Raw genomic sequence first — 18,282 nt, 5'->3', positions numbered from 1 at the left:
ACTCAGGATCTTTGATCTGTACTAGTGTTTTTCCAACTAGGTTCTTTGGAGCACTGGGATGGTTCAGGCCATCTTTGGGGGCTGGTGTGGGTTTGGGGGTGTATTACTTTTCTAAGGCTGCTGTAACAAAATGCTACAAACTGGGTGGCTTACAACGACCAAAATTTATCATCTCAGTTCCAGTTCTGGAGGCTAGAAATCCAAAATCAAGCTGTTGGCAGGGCCATGCTCCCTCCAACGCCTCTAGGGGAGGATCCTTAGTCACCTCTTGCAGTTTCTTGCAGCCCTAGACATTCCTTGGCTTGTGTCAGCATCACTCCAGGCTCTGCCTCTTGTCTTCACATGCCCGTCTTCCCTCTGTGTTGTGTCTTCACGGGGCATTCTCCTCCCTGTGTGACTTTCTCTTCTTAAAAGGACACCAGTCATATTGGATTACGGGTCTACCTCCTCTAGTATGACCTCACCTTAACGCATTACATCTGCAGACTCTTCCCCCCCAAAGAGCACATTCACAGGTACCGGGTGTTAGGATTTCAATGTCTCTCTTTTGGAGGGGCGGGGGGCACAATTCAATCAATCTCAGAAGGTGAAAAGAGACCATGTGACTGGGGTTCTCATCTTCATCCCCATTTCAATTAGGGATGCCTGCTTTAGCTTGGTTAATATCGTGGGAACTTTTGAAGGACCCTGTTTGAGAAAGAGCACCGCTGCCAAGCAACCAATTGAAGCCACTTATCTATAGTCTGCCCGTTCCTACAAAGAAGCAAGCAAACACATCAGTCATCTGGCTTTGAAAATGCTTTTGCTTAAGGCTTTATAACTGGTTTTTCTTCTACATGCCCTTATCTTATTCAGCTTGGACCGTCGCTGAAGATGGGTGCTGCTCTCAGTCGACCACGGAGAATAGAGTGAATAGCATCAGTCCGGCCGTTCTCTCCATCCCCGTTCCCTGTGAGCCCCCTTGAATTGCCATATGTGCGATGCATGTGTGGTCTGGTCCCGCTGGGGGCTCTGGGTCAACTATTCTGCCCCTTATGCTTTCTGGTGTGCTTGGAACCAACAGCGTCCTTTAATTAAAGGCCGTGGGTGGCATGATGGAGGATTACTATCAGTGTCTGGCTCCCTAAGGACCAGGGAATGTTGTGGCCGAAGTTTTCCCATCTGCGTAACTGGACTCTTTATATGTTGATGAAAAATCTACCTTCTCGGCTTGCTGTGCGTTCTGCTGGCTTCAGGAAAGAGCAGAGATGAGTCCCACAGGAATTGTTTGGCTGTCTCACTGAATTGAAGGGTGCTTCAATGTAGGGTGCTGTGACTTCAAATGCATTGCTCTTTGGCCCTTTGCTTCACTGCAGAATGAACAACAACGATGTCCCGCTGAACACCAGTTAACAGACGCTGTAGGAAGGACTCAGCAGTTTTTTGAGAATGAAGCTGTTTTACTCAAGTATAATGAGCCAAAAAATAAAATTTCGTTTTCAGGCAGCACGAGTACAAGGCTCATGCCCGGGCCATGTAAGATCCTTTTCTGTATTATTGTGGGTTTGGAAGGTATTCACTCAGCCTTATGGGCACACATGTGAAAGGAACATTCTGGCTTAGGAACTGAACTGAAATGAAGATCAGGGACAGAGCTTTTGCCAACTAATTATAGGCAGAATATTCAAATACAGAGTTTGCAAAGTGCCTGATTCCTAATGATCCCGCCCCCAAAGCCCCCTTCCCTCCTTCCACACACGAGAAAGGGTTTAGAAATGACCAACTCAGAGTAAATTCTTTTACAAAGTCAATATTTATTTGATTTGCTTATGTACAAAAAGTAAACTCCAGCTGAACATAAAACCAAATAAAATCCTTTTGGCAGCACTGACTTTAATTACCCATTATCCTTGAGTCACAATTAATCCTACGAACAATAGATGGCACCACAATGTTACGTTTGTTATACAGAAAGGATTCGGCTATTTTAAGAACGTTAAATAGAGAAAAAGAGATCATAAAGCAACCTGGGGTGTCAAAGGACTCGGAGATCATCACTCTGTTAAAAGAAATCATCGAAACAGCAAATCTCCAATCAAAAATAATGCAGTTAAGGGCCCAGATGCACTTCTACTTGGTTGACCCAGTATAAGAGGCCCAGGTACTTCGTAATCCCGTCGCATTTTAATTTTCCCAGAGCACATGGTGCGTGAAACAAATACAGCTGAGTTGTGGGGTCCCTAAACTGTGAGTTCCAAGCAGGATTTTACAAAGTTGCCATTATTTTCATAGAAGAGTCTGGTAGCAGGGAGTCATTTTGAATTGAACATGGAACTGGCGTGTTGGGATCAACTCATGATATCTTTGCCGACTTTATGGCAAATCGGACACACCCTGGGTAGGAAATGAAACCAGTGATAACATGACACACCTGAAGATTTCTTTAATAAGCTGAATCATGTAGTTTTACTCTTTTTGCTAAACTTAGCTATTAAAAGCCTTAGAAAGAAACTCAACATCTTTAATGTAAGCAAGTCCCTCCAGCGATCTATGTACATGTTTGTTTTAAACCAGTTGGCTCCTTGGGCCAATTTCTTTGCCTGGTCCCTGTAAACACAATTCTCGAGGAAGCAGGCAATGGTTTCATCAGAGTGACTGAGGCCAGAAATTGACTTGGTCTGACCTCTAGATATCTTGTGCATATTTTTAAGAATAACATGAGAAAAAGAATATACGTTTAAAAATTCAGAATCTGTAGTTTGTAAAACTACTATCATTTTCGTATGAGCTCAGTGCTGACCTTTTCAGATCAATCATAAATAATAAATTTTCCCAAGGGCAGTATTTCTAGTGGAAGTGGGAAAAACAGGAACTAAAGCTGTAGCTTCTGTAGCATGAATATCAGCCGCTTTGGGCTTAGCACTCTTTCAGGGGCTGGTAATACTGCACACGAGCATATATGGAGATACACCTTAGTTTTCATAGACAGGATATACGAAATGTTTGAATGATCTACATCTAGTGTTGGGCAATATTACGAATACTACCATTATGCGAATTTTCTTGAACACACGGTAACAACCCCTTATATGCACAACTACCACAGACCAAGTATTTACGCCCCCCTATGGCAGGACAAAAATCCACTTAAAGAAAAAAAATCTCGTGACAAGGTGGAATTAAATGACGTCTCAAGTTGGGACTGCTCACTAGCGGATGTTAGACCGTAGGAGGACAATGTCGGAAAACAGTGTTCCCCATGAGATCCTGCTCGGCGCTGCGTCCGCCTAAATATCCAGAAGGTCATCGCCACTTTCGTCGCTCTCCACCGTCAGCTGCCGGGTCCACCACTTCTTAACCTCGGAACCGCACGACGCGGTGTCGGTCATGGGGTTCATTTTGCACACTACAGACTTCATTGTTGTGCGCCCTGCAAATCGTAAGTTGACCGAAGACACTGAGTGGCTTATTGGTTTGGGTGCTGTGGAATTGACAAGAGTCCTATGAGCAACGCGGAGCTGTTCACCCCTGTGCAAGCCATTCCCGAAAAGCGGAGATCTCCCCAGCAGTAACAACAGTCCTGCTAAATACGCCCCCCATAAATGGTAAGTATGAACCCCTCCTAGCTCTCGGTTCTTTATATTCATAAACTTTATATGCATGGACTTGAAAATTCTGTTCACGGGCAACTAGTAATACCATTCGAAAACACGCTACCCGCCCACCACCGCACTTTGAGATAATCACAAAAAAATTAACCAAAAAATCACTAAATGTTCCAATCTGGGCAAATATAAGTGTCATAGAAATATGGGAGAGTAGGTGTTCGTTACTATATACAAAGAAAGAATATAAAAACAAAGGAAAAGGACAGATAGTGTAAGCAGTAGTGAGAGGAATCTAAGGAACTGGAGAGGCAGACCTGAACTTGAAATCCGAGACCCAAAGCCCACCGAGTGTAGACACTGAGTCAAGGGAGAAAGGACCCGGGGCACACACCTGAGGGCAGCCGCCACTGCCCGAACTTCCTTTGGGGTTTCCCGGGGTCTGTGGCGTCCTGCCGGCTTCCCCCTCTGTCCGACAGCGTAGGGCTCAGGAGCTGCTGCTGGCTGCTGGTCTGCACGGGGCGAGAGTGAGGCAGTCAGGGCTCTTTCTGACCGCTCTGCTCCCCTTCTGGCCTCTGCACTGGTCTGGACTCTCATTTTATGGTAAGAAAGGAAAAAAGCGCCATAGGAAAACAGTACTGCAGCCGCAGAGTGCACAATGGGAAGGGAGAAGACAAAATGGGTTCAGAGAGTCCAGAAAAGTCAGAGTCACTGCTGCACGTGAAGAGACGGGGTGCAATTCTCTAGGTAGCGCCTCCTCTGGGCAGCCCTCCAGGGTTTCCCCACTCCCACAGCTCCGCCCCCCCTCCCACCAGCACCTGGCGGGGGGGGGGGGTGTCGCCACAGACCAGGAAGGAAGGGGGGCAGCAGGGACTGCCTGGTTTGGCGGAAGTATATTCTTGCCAACCTGGAGATCAGTCCTAGCGCTCCCCGCAGATAAAATTCCACAGCAGCCCAGAGCTGAACGAAGCTTATACCAGTTAAGACTAATTCAGAGAGAAAGGCTGAGACTCTCCACATCTTTTACACTCTGTGGTGCACCGTCACCTTCCCCTCTCCTATCAGTGTCTCGGTCTTCACATCTCTTCAGTATCTCCTCTTGGTTCTTTTGTTACCTCATGGGCTTTTTTTTTCTTTCCTTTTTTAGAGCTCTGTAATCATCGCTTTGCTAGCCTCATCAGCCCTGCCTGGCTGGCTGGCCCGGTCTTACCCCTGCTCCGCCCATCCTCACTGCAGACAGGTGGCAGGACCACTGTAGAAGCCTCTATGTTCACCTCCCCCCCATCCTTTCGCCCCTCCGCCTTTGCTGACTGTCCCTGCACGACTCCCTGGGGTCAGTGGCAGATGATGCCTACGTGTTGGGAGCCAACAACATGAGATCCACTCCAAAGTGGGCTGTGGAACAAGAGGTCCCCTTGGAGCATTCCACCGGGCCGCCGAGCCTCAGGCTTCAGTATTTACCGCGGAGCTGTATGGGCTGTGTCTCTGCACACCACGAAGCCCGACCCTGCCAGGGAGCTCATCTCAGGAAGCTGGATCAACTCCAGCCGGTCCACGACTGCGCCCTCATGAAGGGCAGGACTTCCTGCCCACTGTTGGTCACCGTGCAAGGCTCTCCAGGGTGCCCGAGCCTCTCTGCGCATTTGTATGGACATGGACATTGCGTCTGGAAATGGAAATAAGCTACGCCCTAGTAAAAAGGTCCTCGGGCTAATCCTCCTGAATTCCATATGCTCTTCCGATGCCCAACTAAGGAAGGACAAATCCTTAATGAGTCTGATTATTTAAGGAGGTTGGTGGCCAGCTACAAACATTTCCACTGATTCTACTGCAAGTTCCTATGACTTGGTAGAAGAACGTATTTAGGGCAGAGTTTCCGGCAAACCACATTCTTCGTGTAATATCGCTGGACTCCAATTAAGCCCAGAGAGATGCAGTGTTAACTCTTTAGACAAAAATCGACAGAACTAGTGAGTTCAGGGCATTCACTTTTTTTTTTTTTTTGTATTCATACAATTCAGAATCAGAATCTTTTGAAACAACCCCAAAGGGATTCCGAGTTGCAAAGATCCAGTCTGGATCAACATGTTCCAGTTGTTTTTAACTTAACAAACTTCCAATTAGAAATACTGTCACCTTGTTTGAAATGGCTATGTGAACGGCACCAAATTATTTTTTATTTTTAAAAATGCACCTAATACCCTTGGAGGAAGGACGCCTCATACAGTACCTCAGGTTGCATATTATTATCCTGACTGTTAGCGTTCATGTCCTCACTGGGCTGGGTGGTCTCGATACTGGGGGGATTCAGGAACCGGCTCAGCTCCTGCTGTTGGCTCTCTCTCAGGCTGTGGATGATGCTGCAGGACTGCTGCTGTTTCTATGGAAATATGATTATTCTCTCGGTAACAGAAAAATCAGCCCAACGTCCCCCCGTCCCCCACCATTCAAATCATATTTTCTTCTCTCCTCCCCAAAGAACCTGTATGCTTGGTGACCTCTTCAGAACTTCCAAATAAGGATGCTTAACTAATTTCCCTATCACACTGCTGTGAAGGAGGGCTTAGAGACTCCCCAACCCATGCTCATTTGCATAACAATGGGAACAAGTATGTCCATTGATACAGCTTGTGTTGTACTTAAAATAGAATTTTTGAATCGCTAATGTAGGTGTTCTCTTTTTTCCCTTCTTATTTTGCTCTGTGCTCATTAAGCCAATAGTGACCACCCTTTTCCTCTGGGTCGTTAGAAGCAGAGAGCCTTGGGTGGATGAGTGAAACCCTCGCTCTTGCCTTGGTTCTTGGATAGGAGCAGGCCAGTCTGTTTGGGCACACACTCGGGAGCCCAGTCTGGTGCTCATCCAGCTTCCCGTGCCCTCTTGGGGCCTGTGGGGGGCAGGTTGGATCGCTAGAGTGAGCAGGGCTAGGACGGGTCAGCCATGGCTGAGGCTTTGCTGTAGGAGGTTGGGCTGTTTCGTTTCTCTGGGGACCCTTTCTCCTCCAATAGAAAGACATATTTCCTGCAGCTGGTGTTGTTCTGAGAAACAGGATTTAAAAAATCTGTTAAATATAAATATTTGGTGATTAATTTGATTTTTTTCCTCTGTGAAGGGTAAGTCAAAAACATTCATAAAAGTAATTATCTAGTAGAAATGCCTATTGTAAACACGATGTATGTCAACATAGAATGTGTTCATTGATTTATGAGTCAGAGAATCTTATAAGCTTGTAATTCTGAAGGCAGCAGACAGATCATTAAACTCCCAGGAGAGGTGGCCTTTGTTAAAGACCAAACAATATTATCAACGATATGGTGGGATTGTTAGAAACAATTTAAAAGTAGTTTTGTAAATTCAGTTGCCACACAACATGTAGAGATTTTGGGCATTTTGAACAGCTGAGTTTGATAAATGGAAATCACAAATATATTAATAGCAATAAACTGCCTTTTTTTTCTCCTAAGGAGAGAGAGCACCAAGCGGGGGTGGGGGGGGGAGGTGGGAAGAGGGAGAGAGAGAGAGAGAGAAGAGACTCTTAAGCAGGCCCCATGGCCAGCATGGAGCCCAATGTGTGGCTCGATCTCATGACCCTGAGATCGTGACCTAAGCCAAAATCAAGAGTCAGACACGTAACCGACTGAGCCACCCAGGCGCTCCTCAGTAAACTGCTTTTTAAACATTCATGTTCTATTATAAAAATGTGATTCAATGGGAATGTCTTATGAACCCTGCTTAAGAGGGCACAGCTGGGTCTGGACTGGAGCTAAGGCGCGAATCATCATGTGGCCATCACAGGGGGATGAAGCTGACATAGTTGAAGGGCCACAAGGCTAATCACAGGAGGATCTCATCCTGTTGCTCATGAAACTCTTTTCTCTTCTTTTTTAAAGATTTTATTTAATTGAGAGAGAGAAAGAGAGCATGGGGGGAGGGGCAGAGGGAGAGAGAGAGTCTCAAGCAGACTTCCCGGAGCAGGGAGCCCGACGCGGAACTTGATCCCAGGACCATGAGATCATGACCTGAGCCGAAGGCAGACGCTTAACTGACTGAGCCCCCCAGGCACCCTACCCCATCCCCAAAGCTCTGCTCTTTTCTCCCTCTTCTTCCTCCTTTGAGAGGAGGAAACAAAACCCCAGACACTTCCAGGTCACTCACAGCTCGGATGCGCTTTAAGCACTTTTTCAGCCACATGCGGATGGTCTGCTTGGCCACCTCCTCCTCGATAGTGTACTCCAGCTGTTCCCTGGCCAGCAGCTCTTCCAGCTGCAGACTCTTCCGGATGTCGACCGACCGGTAGGACAGCATGCTGGTGGGGGGACAGGAGAGCAGTCCAGGTCTGACTCCCCGGGGACTCTGACCGGTGGATATCTCAAACTCCAGAGAGCACATCACTCAGTCCAACCACGGTAGTGTCCCTGTGCCACCGGACTTGCTGGGGGACATGGGCTAGTTATGTCACCTCCTCTGTAAGACGGGGACACTCATGATACCCACCTTATTAAAGGACTGAGTTAATACTTGCGAGGTGTTTACAGGAGTCAGTGCCCTGTAAGTGCTTGTAAAACAAAAGATCCAGGCTGGGCCCTCATCTACATTGTCAGCTGCTTCAGGCTCTGGAACATTCCCCCTTAGAAGGAAGAGTGCTCTCTCTACACGTTGGTCACATTTGGTCACATTCAGGTCCAGGTGGGGATGGGTAACAGGCTTGGCCAAAGGTCATGCTTCCTGCTCCCTCCCCTCCCCCCAGTTCCCTCTCTATTGATCTCTTTGTGCCCCTGGATCCTCCTCATTCATTTTGGTGGATGCGAAGTCGCTCCCATTATGACCTTGGCACAACAGCTCCAGGCAGTGGCAGATGAAGCCAACACAGCCCACGGGTTGCTTCCTCAGGGCCCCGGGGCAGTGAGACACTCATACTGTACCCAGGCTGAGAGGTCCACAGACAAAGGGGAATGCAGCCCTTTCTGCAGCTTGGCGCTCCCTGGTGCCCCCACCCGACCCCAGGTTAGCACTCAGCCCCCGCCTGCCTGTCTGTGAGCTCAGTGGCACCTCCGTGGCCCACGTCACAGCAGAGGTGTGTCACAAATAGTAAGATCTCAGTCACATGGAGGTGCTCAGGAGGCCTCCCCGGGCAGCACCGGGACCTTCTCTTTGCTAAGGCTCTTCCCACCACGGAGGAAGGAAACGTGTTTGCTCTTCCTCTCGTCCCTGCCTCATCCAGAATCTCGTCACTGCCGAACTGTTTTCATCATTTACTGAGCTATAGGGACAGGGAGGGGCAAGGGATGCCCCCATTGGCTTCGCCTGGATCCACTTCATCAGATGCCTCACTGGCTTCCAGAGAGGCTGAATGATAATTGCTCATGACAGCGGTCTGTCTCCGTGCTTCGCTTTCAGCCTAAAAATATTTGTCACCAGGAGGAACGACTTGGTGACATTCTGAGAGAGACGGCATCCTTTGCTAATCACATGTATTTTGTGCCTCTTTTTCTGCCCTTTAGCTTGCTCTTGGGAGAAGTGAATAGCGGGAAGTAAAACAATTAACTTGCAAGAACTTCTCCCAGGTCCTTCCTGTTCTGATCTTTTTTTCAAATTTCAGCCACAAGTGTATTTCTGTCCACCTGATGCTGCTGAATGTGAGCCACCACACCCAACACTTGACCTGCCAGGTCCGTGCAGCCTGATGAAAACAGCTGCTGCTAGAGGAGGGCCTTGACTTTTCCCGTGGGTGGGCCTCTTTGAGAGTGGAGCCTATGGGACTTTTCCTAGAAGAACTTTTAAATGCATAAAATAAAATACATATGATTACAAAGGAAACCAACTCTACTGAAATACAGTTCTCATATCTTCTTTAAAAAGGTGATGACAGAATGGATAAAGAAGATGTAGTATATATACACTGGAATATTTCTCAGCCATAAAAAAAGAATGAGATCTTACTATTTGTGACAACGTGAATGGACCTAGAGGGTATTATGCTAAGTGAAATAAACCAGACAGAGAAAGACAGATACCATGTGATTTCACTTACATGTGGAATCTAAAAAATGAAACAAACAAAGCAGAGGCAGACCCATAAATACAGAGAGCAAACTGGTGGTTGCCGGCAGTGAGGGGGCTGGGGGGATGGACAAAGGGGATGTGGGAGGCACAGGTTTCTGGTGTTGGAATGAATAAGTCACCGGGATGAAAAGTACAGCATAGGGAATATAGCCAATGATGCTGTAATGGTGTTGCTTGGTGACTGGTGTTGCCTACTCTTGCGGTGAGCATAGCATAACATACAGAGTTGTTGAGTCACTGTATTGTACACCTGGAACCAGTGTAATATTGTGTCAACTCTACGTCGATAAAAAAAGAAATAAAATTAATTTTAGAAAATGTTTAACAAGATGGTGACATAGTAACATAAATGCTTCTTTATTATTGCTTTAAATATTAACATCTAGCTGAGGTCAAATGACCATTATAACTTAGAAGTGCTGGTGAGTGTAAAGGATATCTAAGCTATCAGCCACGTCACTGACGTGCTCTGAAAATATCTGTGATTTCTGCTGGTGACAAAGACGCACGTATTGTTAACATGGCTGTGGTTTGTTGCCTGCATTCATCACTGAAGAAAATGCTGCATTTCAGGGAGTGATTCATGAAAATAAAGATGTGATTATTTCCAAGTCCATGGACCTCAGGATTTTATGCATGGATTCCTGTTTAAAAAGCTATTATGGATTGAATTGTTTTCCCCCTAAAAAATTAGATGTTGGAGTCATAACCTCCAGTACCTCAAAATGTGATCGTATTTGGAAATAGGTCACTGCAGATGTAATTAGTTAAGATGAGGTCATATCAGAATGGGATGGGTCCCTAATCTAATATGAATGGTGTCCTTATAAAAGGGAAGACTTGGATACACACACACACACACACGCGTGCACATGGGGAGACCCACACACGAAGATGGAGGCAGAGATCGGGGTGATGTTTCTACAAAGATGGCGGGCAAAACCCCAGAAACTGGAACAGATTCCCCCTCGCAGCCTCAGAAGGAACCAGCCCTGCCGGGCCCTTGAATTCAAACTTCTAGCCTCCAGGACTATGAAACAATACACTTGTTTAAACCACTGAGTTTATGGTATTTTGTTCCCTTGGTCCTGTCTGGGTGCTCATGGAATGGAAAATGTGGTTTGCCATCCAAGCAGGGGCAACCATCACAGAGCAGCCTCACGAGTGAGAAGATCTGCCCATTAGCCCCAGCTTGACCACTGAGGCTGCGTCACTGAGCAAGTCTCATGACTCTCCGGGACCAGATCCTTCCTCACAAAACGAGAGGCGGCCACTCTCCCCAAGGCCCCTTACCTCTCCCCGTCAGGAGCTCCCCAGTCAGTCAGGGGCAGTTCTGGGGACATCAGACCACTGCTTCTCCCTGCTCCTGTGTGAGGCCCTCACTCAGACATGGTCCTTATAGGACAGCGACAAGGCCACTCAGAGCCCGAGCAGGGCGGCCTCGCCTCATCACCTCAGGGGGTGTGGCATCTTGGCTTATGAACCTCCTTATTGGTTGTGTTTCACGAGGCCTTGAACGGCATGCTTCAGGTTCTGGACCCGGGTCAGCTCTGTGACACGCAGTTGGGAAGACCCCTTCGTACCTGAGGACGTCATGGAAAGTGACGTCACCACCATTATGCAGCCTCTCCATTTCGTAGCACATGTGCTTAAACAGGAGCTTGTCTTTGTCCAGATCCACCTCCAGCCTCCCCCGCAGCAGCCTCAGCAGGAACTTTACCCGGAAAGTCGGAATCACCCCCTGGCGGGCAGAACACAGTGACTGGTAAATCATCTTCAGGCCGTAATGATTCACTTGGAATTCTGTTTTCACAGAAAAAAAAAAAAAAAACAACAAAAAACAAAAACCACCCAGAACACCAGATTTTTTTCTCAAAAGATAGGTAGCAAGGAAGTTGTTGGCCTCCCCGGAGGCTGGGTGAGGGTGTGTGCCTGAGAGGAGCACCACACTGAAAGCTGAGCCCTTGGAGTTTTCTGCTGGAGCATCCCCGGGTCTGTGGGATCTCAGAACCTGGCAGCCCTGGGAGCCTAGCAGGGTACCAAGCAGGCCCTCTGCCTCCCTGGCCTCAGCCCTTGCTTTGCCAGCCTCCTCTTCTCCCGCCTATTTCACTGACTCAGCCCCTGCTCATCTGTTTCTCGAAAACACATGCTGAGTGGGTTGGTAATGTGTTATCACAAAAAAGCAGAACATTCCCATGTACACGATCCTCCTCTTCACTTCGCCCGGATGCCACAAACTTCTAAACACTTATTCTAAGTGGTTCTTCTAGGGAATCATCACTCCCATTCAGGTCTTCTCCATAATTAGAACAATTACATACAAGAGAACCTGGTCAGAGCAGCTCCCTCTGAAAATCGAACACATGTTGCTCCCTCACAGGCAATACCACCTAGCGTCTGTGAATTCAGGCCCTGGGCAAGAGGCAGGGGCAGGGGCAACCCATGAATTCCTGTCAGTTACTGACACCTTGACCTGTGGCCAGTGGCGCCATCATTGCCGTGTATGTCCAAGGAAAGCAGGTTCCTGCAGGCAGCCATCTTGGAGCTGCAGGTGGATCGAGGGGAGAGGGGAGAGCTAGGCCAGATGGCCACTGTCTCAGAGAAAGCCCCCTGAGCCTGGTCCTGGAGAACTGGGGGGCGTCAGGGAGAGGGGGGCAGAGGGGAGGGGAAACCGGGCATTGCCATGCAGGCCTAGCTTGGCATGCTCCTTTCCTCAGCCTGTTCTGGCTCCTTGGTCTTCACGCCCTCTGGGAACTCTTCCTGCAATGATTTTTGGATCTTCCCTCCAGATTTTCCCACAGTTGAACTCTCCTTGGTTTTCAGAGGTTGGGTCTAACAGCCAGACCATCATGACCACCCCACTAAAGTGGCCTGCCCCCCAGTCCAACCCATCTCTACTCTATTACTTTCTGCAAAGTACTTATAGCTTCTTGAGGTAATAATAATAATTACAATTATTGTTTCACTTTTTATTAGAACAGAAGCTCTGCGAGCATGGGGGCCTTTCCATTGTGCTCATCCCTAGCACCCGAGTGTCTGCTAGGATGAAGAAAGAGGAAGAAGAGGAGCAGCAGAAGAAGGTACTGCTACTTTGGCTAATTCTAGGAAATCTTGAGTAAGCTTTATGATGAAAGCATTCAAATAATAAGTCCCCAAAAAATTAAAAATAATAACTTTCAGAAACCACTCAATAACTAATTAAGATTGCAGTTGGTGGCTGCCCGTGGCTCTGTGTTACATCATCCTTCTGGTGAATTGAACTTCACCCCTTCTCCTGCCCCCAGCCCAGGGCTGGTTTCTTCAGAGCTTCCTTGGTTTCCCTTCCTTGGTAACTTTCTGAATGTCCAAAGAAGAGGACGTCCATGGTTGGACAGGACATGAGGGGGACCACTCTGTCCCTCTCCCCTCCCAGCATATTCTGCTGAACAGTCAATGGAGGCTTTCTCCATTACAATTCACCAATGGCCATTCCAAATTCAGTAGGTATCCCCCGGTGACAAAAAGACCAGTTAAATCGTCGAGGGAGAGCAATGAGTCTCTTTGGGGTGGGCATGAAGAAGCAGCCCCCTTTCCTACCTCTCGTTTATCATCCACCATATTCCATATGATTTGAAAGTGGCGAAGATCATTATAACTTAGAAGCTGGTCCTCCTCCGTGGAATAAAACAAGGAGAAATTCTCCACAATGATGGCTAAGAAAAGAAAGAAGCAAAGTGGAGAAGTTAGATAATTAGGCTAATGTGTCATTTTTTAGAAAGAGTAAAACATCTATTATAAATAATGAATTTTATCCCCTACATTATAAGCCAAATTTTTAAAGTGCTTTTAGTGTGTTTTCCAAGTTGGCATATCTTACACTTGGACTAAGCTATTTATCCATCTTCTGCCTTTTCCAAAACATGAGGGTCATGAGCAAAAACAGACCTTCTGTGTGTAGAGATATCCATGCCATCTGGCTTTCACTCTTAGTTGACAGTTCCAGGGCAGTTTGTAAAGGTCAGATTGGGTTCTGGGTGGCCCCACACCTGGGTGAACACCATGTATCTTTCAAAAACGTACCTGTGATCTTTCGAGGCCCTAAAGGTAGCCCTCCCTGAGATTTGTTCAACTCAACACGTGAGAAGAGCTCTTTTGAAATTAATGATCATAATTAATAGGACAACTCTTGAAATTGCAATCAACTGTCATTTACATACCTTTCAAAGGTCTTTTCAGCTTCTGGATTGAGAGGCAACAATTTATAATTAATGCCATGAAACACCCGCCCCGAGCAATTTGGGATAATTACTTGCAAATTGTACGTAATTATCTAAGTACCTGAGCTTAAGGATATTAAAACATATTCAACGAACATCACTTACCTACAAGCAGATTTAGCATGATGTAGGCAATGATGACATAAAATGAACAGAAATACATAAGCGCCCCAGCATAATTTCCGCAGTCGGTTGCCCAGTATGTGAATTCATCTGGAGTGCAAAAGGGAGGCTGGACCTGCAGGGCCACAGGGGACAGGGAGGAGGGATGAGAGTGAAGAATACAAATTTCTGTGCGTCCGCTGAAGTGAGGGAACTATTCCTCTGCACAGAAAATATAACTAATTTCAAAGTTAGTCTCTCAGAAGCCACATACATTGAGTACATCACCCGTGGCAAAAATCAAAAAGAATATTTCATTTATTCTACACTTCCAGTCTCGGAGAATCCCAAGTTCACTGCCATTTTAGAAGCACAATGAAAATGAACCGGTTTCTTCCAAGAGACATTCTTTCTGTCACCTCCACTAGTCCTGAATGCTAAGTAGTCACTCTGATGGGAACTACACAAAGTCAAAGAAAAAGGCATCTAAAAGACTTCTCTGACCTAACTAATGGGTTAAGATTTATGAAGATTTGTTATACGTAGCAGACTCACATTCAAACTGTGTAAGAAGAAACCAGTAATCCTCATTCCTGGAGCACATTTCTGGGACATTACAGAAGAGCACAAGGCTCAGGTTATCAAAAGCCTCCCTGTCCTCAGTGGCCCAATAAAATGCCAACACCTCTGAGAGACCTGGTCTCTTTCAGCCAGAGAGACTACATTCCCATAGCACTCTGCTTGTTCTTCATTTAGAACTTATTTAATCCTGCCTTCTATTATATCTGATTCGGTAAATTCTGTCCCTGTTCATTCACACATAGAGTTCTTTAGCTCCTACTATGTGCTAGATTTCTACCCAGTGTTGGAGACAGACAAGCCTAAGCAAGACATAGACTCTGTCCCTCCTTCATGTTGCTGCTGGTCTAGAGCTCTATGGGAGCCACGGACTGCGTGTGGCTGTTAAAATGTAAATGTACGTTAATGAACATCAAACACTGTTAGATAAAATTTAGAATTCAGTTGCTCAGGTGCACTAGTCACATTTCAAGGGCTCAGTAACCACATAGGGCTACTGAATGGGAAAGAGCAGATTGCCAGCAGCATTGCCGAAATTTCTCCTGGACAGCGTTGTTCTTGAGGTTGTGAGAGAGGAAACAGAGATGAAATAATCAAGTGAGTAACTCACTACAGTGGGTATACATGCTACAAAGGAGAAACACAGAGTGCTGTAGGAACATATCACCGCAGTCTTAGCGTGGGGCGGGACTCCTGATGGAGCCCACGTTGCACTGGAGATGGGAGGGGCAGCGAGGAGGAGAGAGGAACCAAGGGGACGGTGTAACTCCGAGCCTGGCTGTAAGCTCCTTGAGTATGCCCTGGAATCATGGGAGACCTAGCACCTAGCATAGCGCCCAGTATAAACCAGGCGCTCAGGGAATATCTGTTGAGTAAATTCAGTTAAAGAAGCAGAACTCCCCTGGCTGTACTTGACTGCCAAAATGTTAAAGGTAGGAGGGAAGGAACAATGTCCACATAATTCGGATTGCCAAATGGAACTACAATAACTCAAGCTGGGTTCACTGGATATCCAAACACTGTAATGGAAAAGAATGCAATTTTATGAACTAAACGGCCAGGCTATGTGTTTTGTACACAAAGTCTTGATGCTAACGAGGATGACGCTTGCCAATGTTGCATAGTGAAGAGTTTCATTTGGTTCTAAGTTGAGGCACTGTTAGGGATGAAGAGAAGTTTACCATACAGTCATGCATAATCTTATTCCAGTCTTCGCCTGTGACGATTCGGAATAGTACAGTGATGGCTTTTCCCGCTGAAGAAAAGTTGGCATGCCTATGTAAGGAAGAAAAACCAGAACGTGGGTAATATGGTTTGTCATGAAGTAGTAAGGTGTCCCCACTAAAACAGGTAGCTTTTGGAACAAATTTGGTTGCTAAGTTACCATGTCTAAAGGCTATACCCTCTTAATTTGCTTGTTATTCATACTTGCCCTTAAGCATAGCGGTCTGAATAACCCAACCCTAGCATGGTGCCACCAATCTGTGGCCATGCATCTTGAATCACTGAGGGTCCCAGCTTTGACAAGTAAAAGTGATTCCTTCGTTCACGTGGAGTTTGCTATAAAATGCAGAGCTGCCACGGATCAAGTAAGTAATATCTGCAACAAGACACATTTGTATTTAATTTGTTGTGTAATTACGTTTTAAAAAACATCTATGAGGCGCTTCCACAGAATTTAAGATAATCTTTGAAAAATGCTTTTCATACATAGTAACCATTTTGGGAGTTAGGACTTCCCATGTTTTGTTTTAAAAAGAAAAGAAAAAGGAAAACCCAAAGTCATTTTAAAGTGTAATTAAAAAAAGAATATATTGTTTTTTGGCAGTAGATGGATAGAAATTCGCCAGGATATTAGAAGTGGTTATTCCTGCATGGTGGTAGATTTGGAATTATGGATTTGTGTTACATTATGGGAGTATTATGGAAATAAGGTTTCTAAAGTCAATATGTAGGCTATTTTTAATTAGAAAAATGTGATTTAAAATTTGGCCATTTTATTTTGTCTTTGTTTCCAACTGATCGCTTCCCCCTTCCCTTTTGTCTCCAACAGGCAAAAGTCATTTGGATTTTTTATTCATGATTTCATGACTAAAAAAGTTTGCTTGATAAATGAATAGAAAGATAAATATACACCCACCTGTTAATATTCTCTCCATATTTCACAGTACCAAATAAAACAACTCCGGCAAAAGCATAACATAAGAGCAATAGGAACATCCCCACTATGATGAAGAAGCTTTTATACATGCTGACGACTACAGTCAGGAGGAGCATCTTTAGCGTTACCTGTAGATGAAGATGGGGAGGGGAAAATGAATATTTAATTCACTTAACCGGGCCAACCTGGGAAGTGAATGACAGGTACGCAGGTTGGCACAAGAGTGACCTTCATTTGACGACTGCTTTGAATTAATTCTTATTAAAGGGTATTAAATCTGAATATTATTCAAAAAAAGAGAGAGAAATTCAACTTGTATTTCAAACTGTTCAGCCTTTTCAGCCAAATTAATAAAAGCCCCTCCCTAAAATTCCTAGCTTCCTGTTTTCTCTTCTCTTGCTGCCTAAGTTTCTATGAGGGGGGGCTGTCCATTTTTGGCCTATCCCATCACGTAGACAGGATTCTTCCACAAACAGATGTTCACAGAAACAAGCCTAAACAATGACAAAATGCTAAATAGCATCAAACATTGAATGTACTGAACATGTGCATGTATGGAATGTTTATGAAATAATGTCACTAATAAAAAAGGAAGCAACTTTAAAAAATGACAAATAGATGCCGAGTGTATGCACGAACAAGAAAAAATATGAAGAAATCTGGGATCACAGAATCATGAAGCTTCATTAAAGATTATTTTTCTTTGCAGTAAAATAACTTTATTACAAATAAAAACAATAAAAATAAAGAAGTATTAAGGAAAACCATTGGCTTTTGCTTTCATGCCCAGTATGTTATCTTTAGTTGATGATTGAGTTCATCTAGCAAATATGAAGAATAAATAAAACAACATAAATATCAGGAAACATATCACAAGATAACTAAGCTACTGATGCATTTTAATATTTAATATTTGCTCATTTGGACTTAGGATGACCAGCAATTTGTTAACTTCCAAGACCGAGAAGGACAGCTGAAGTCAATTAGGCTTCACTCTTTTTTTCTGTGTATATGTAACCTTTGATAGTATCCTTTACAATGTACTCACATGCTTTCCACAGATAGAGAAAAACCGGAAGACAATCACGCAGGCACCCATCATGTAGGTATATGCGTTCTGAAATTTAAAAAGAAGAGAGCCACTCATAATGTGCACAAAAGATCTTGTTACAGTTCCAGTTTTCATTTTAAGTCTTCTGTGAAGTCTACTGAGTAATTAGTTTAATAAAATGTGAAATTCTTATAAGAAATTTATCTTTAAAAGGTGTTGAAAAGGTCACTGCCAAAACTCATGAATAAATATTAGCTATAAAATCAAATCTTAAATGAAACTTCGCTCCCTGTTTTGCTCAGCTGAATTCTGTATTTTAAAACTTATTTTACATAAAATAGTGACCAGCTCCTTTGAGGAGCAAGAAAAACTTAGGGTACCAAGGCAACATGAGGAAGCCAAGTGAGACTGGAAATGCAGGAGTCCTGGCAAAGGAGGAGGTGTGGTGTTGGAAAAGATGGTGGGAGGTCAGCTTTCCCCTCTCTGTA

General features: G+C 45.2%; 1 protein-coding gene across 3 annotated transcripts in view; it reads right to left on the bottom strand.

Annotated features, from left to right (window-relative positions):
* Positions 1 to 2,625: 2,625 nt before the first annotated feature.
* Positions 2,626 to 18,282, bottom strand: part of NALCN (sodium leak channel, non-selective) — a 295,723-nt gene continuing 280,066 nt past the window's right edge. For 2 of the 3 annotated variants that reach the window (XM_021695962.1, XM_021695964.1), the window contains 10 exons: positions 17,792 to 17,860; positions 16,723 to 16,871; positions 15,764 to 15,857; positions 14,007 to 14,139; positions 13,222 to 13,337; positions 11,229 to 11,386; positions 7,738 to 7,888; positions 5,815 to 5,964; positions 3,979 to 4,096; positions 3,267 to 3,460 (listed from right to left, as the gene is read on the bottom strand). In XM_021695962.1, coding sequence (XP_021551637.1) covers positions 3,267 to 3,460; positions 3,979 to 4,096; positions 5,815 to 5,964; positions 7,738 to 7,888; positions 11,229 to 11,386; positions 13,222 to 13,337; positions 14,007 to 14,139; positions 15,764 to 15,857; positions 16,723 to 16,871; positions 17,792 to 17,860 — 1,332 coding nt within the window. Of the gene's footprint in view, positions 3,461 to 3,978; positions 4,097 to 5,814; positions 5,965 to 7,737; positions 7,889 to 11,228; positions 11,387 to 13,221; positions 13,338 to 14,006; positions 14,140 to 15,763; positions 15,858 to 16,722; positions 16,872 to 17,791; positions 17,861 to 18,282 lie in introns of all 3 variants that reach the window. The other variant, XM_021695963.1, reaches the window with a different exon arrangement.

The sequence above is a fragment of the Neomonachus schauinslandi genome, chromosome 3, assembly GCF_002201575.2.
Source record: "Neomonachus schauinslandi chromosome 3, ASM220157v2, whole genome shotgun sequence".
Lineage (NCBI taxonomy): Eukaryota > Metazoa > Chordata > Mammalia > Carnivora > Phocidae > Neomonachus > Neomonachus schauinslandi.
This window is presented reverse-complemented; position numbering and strand designations above follow the sequence as displayed.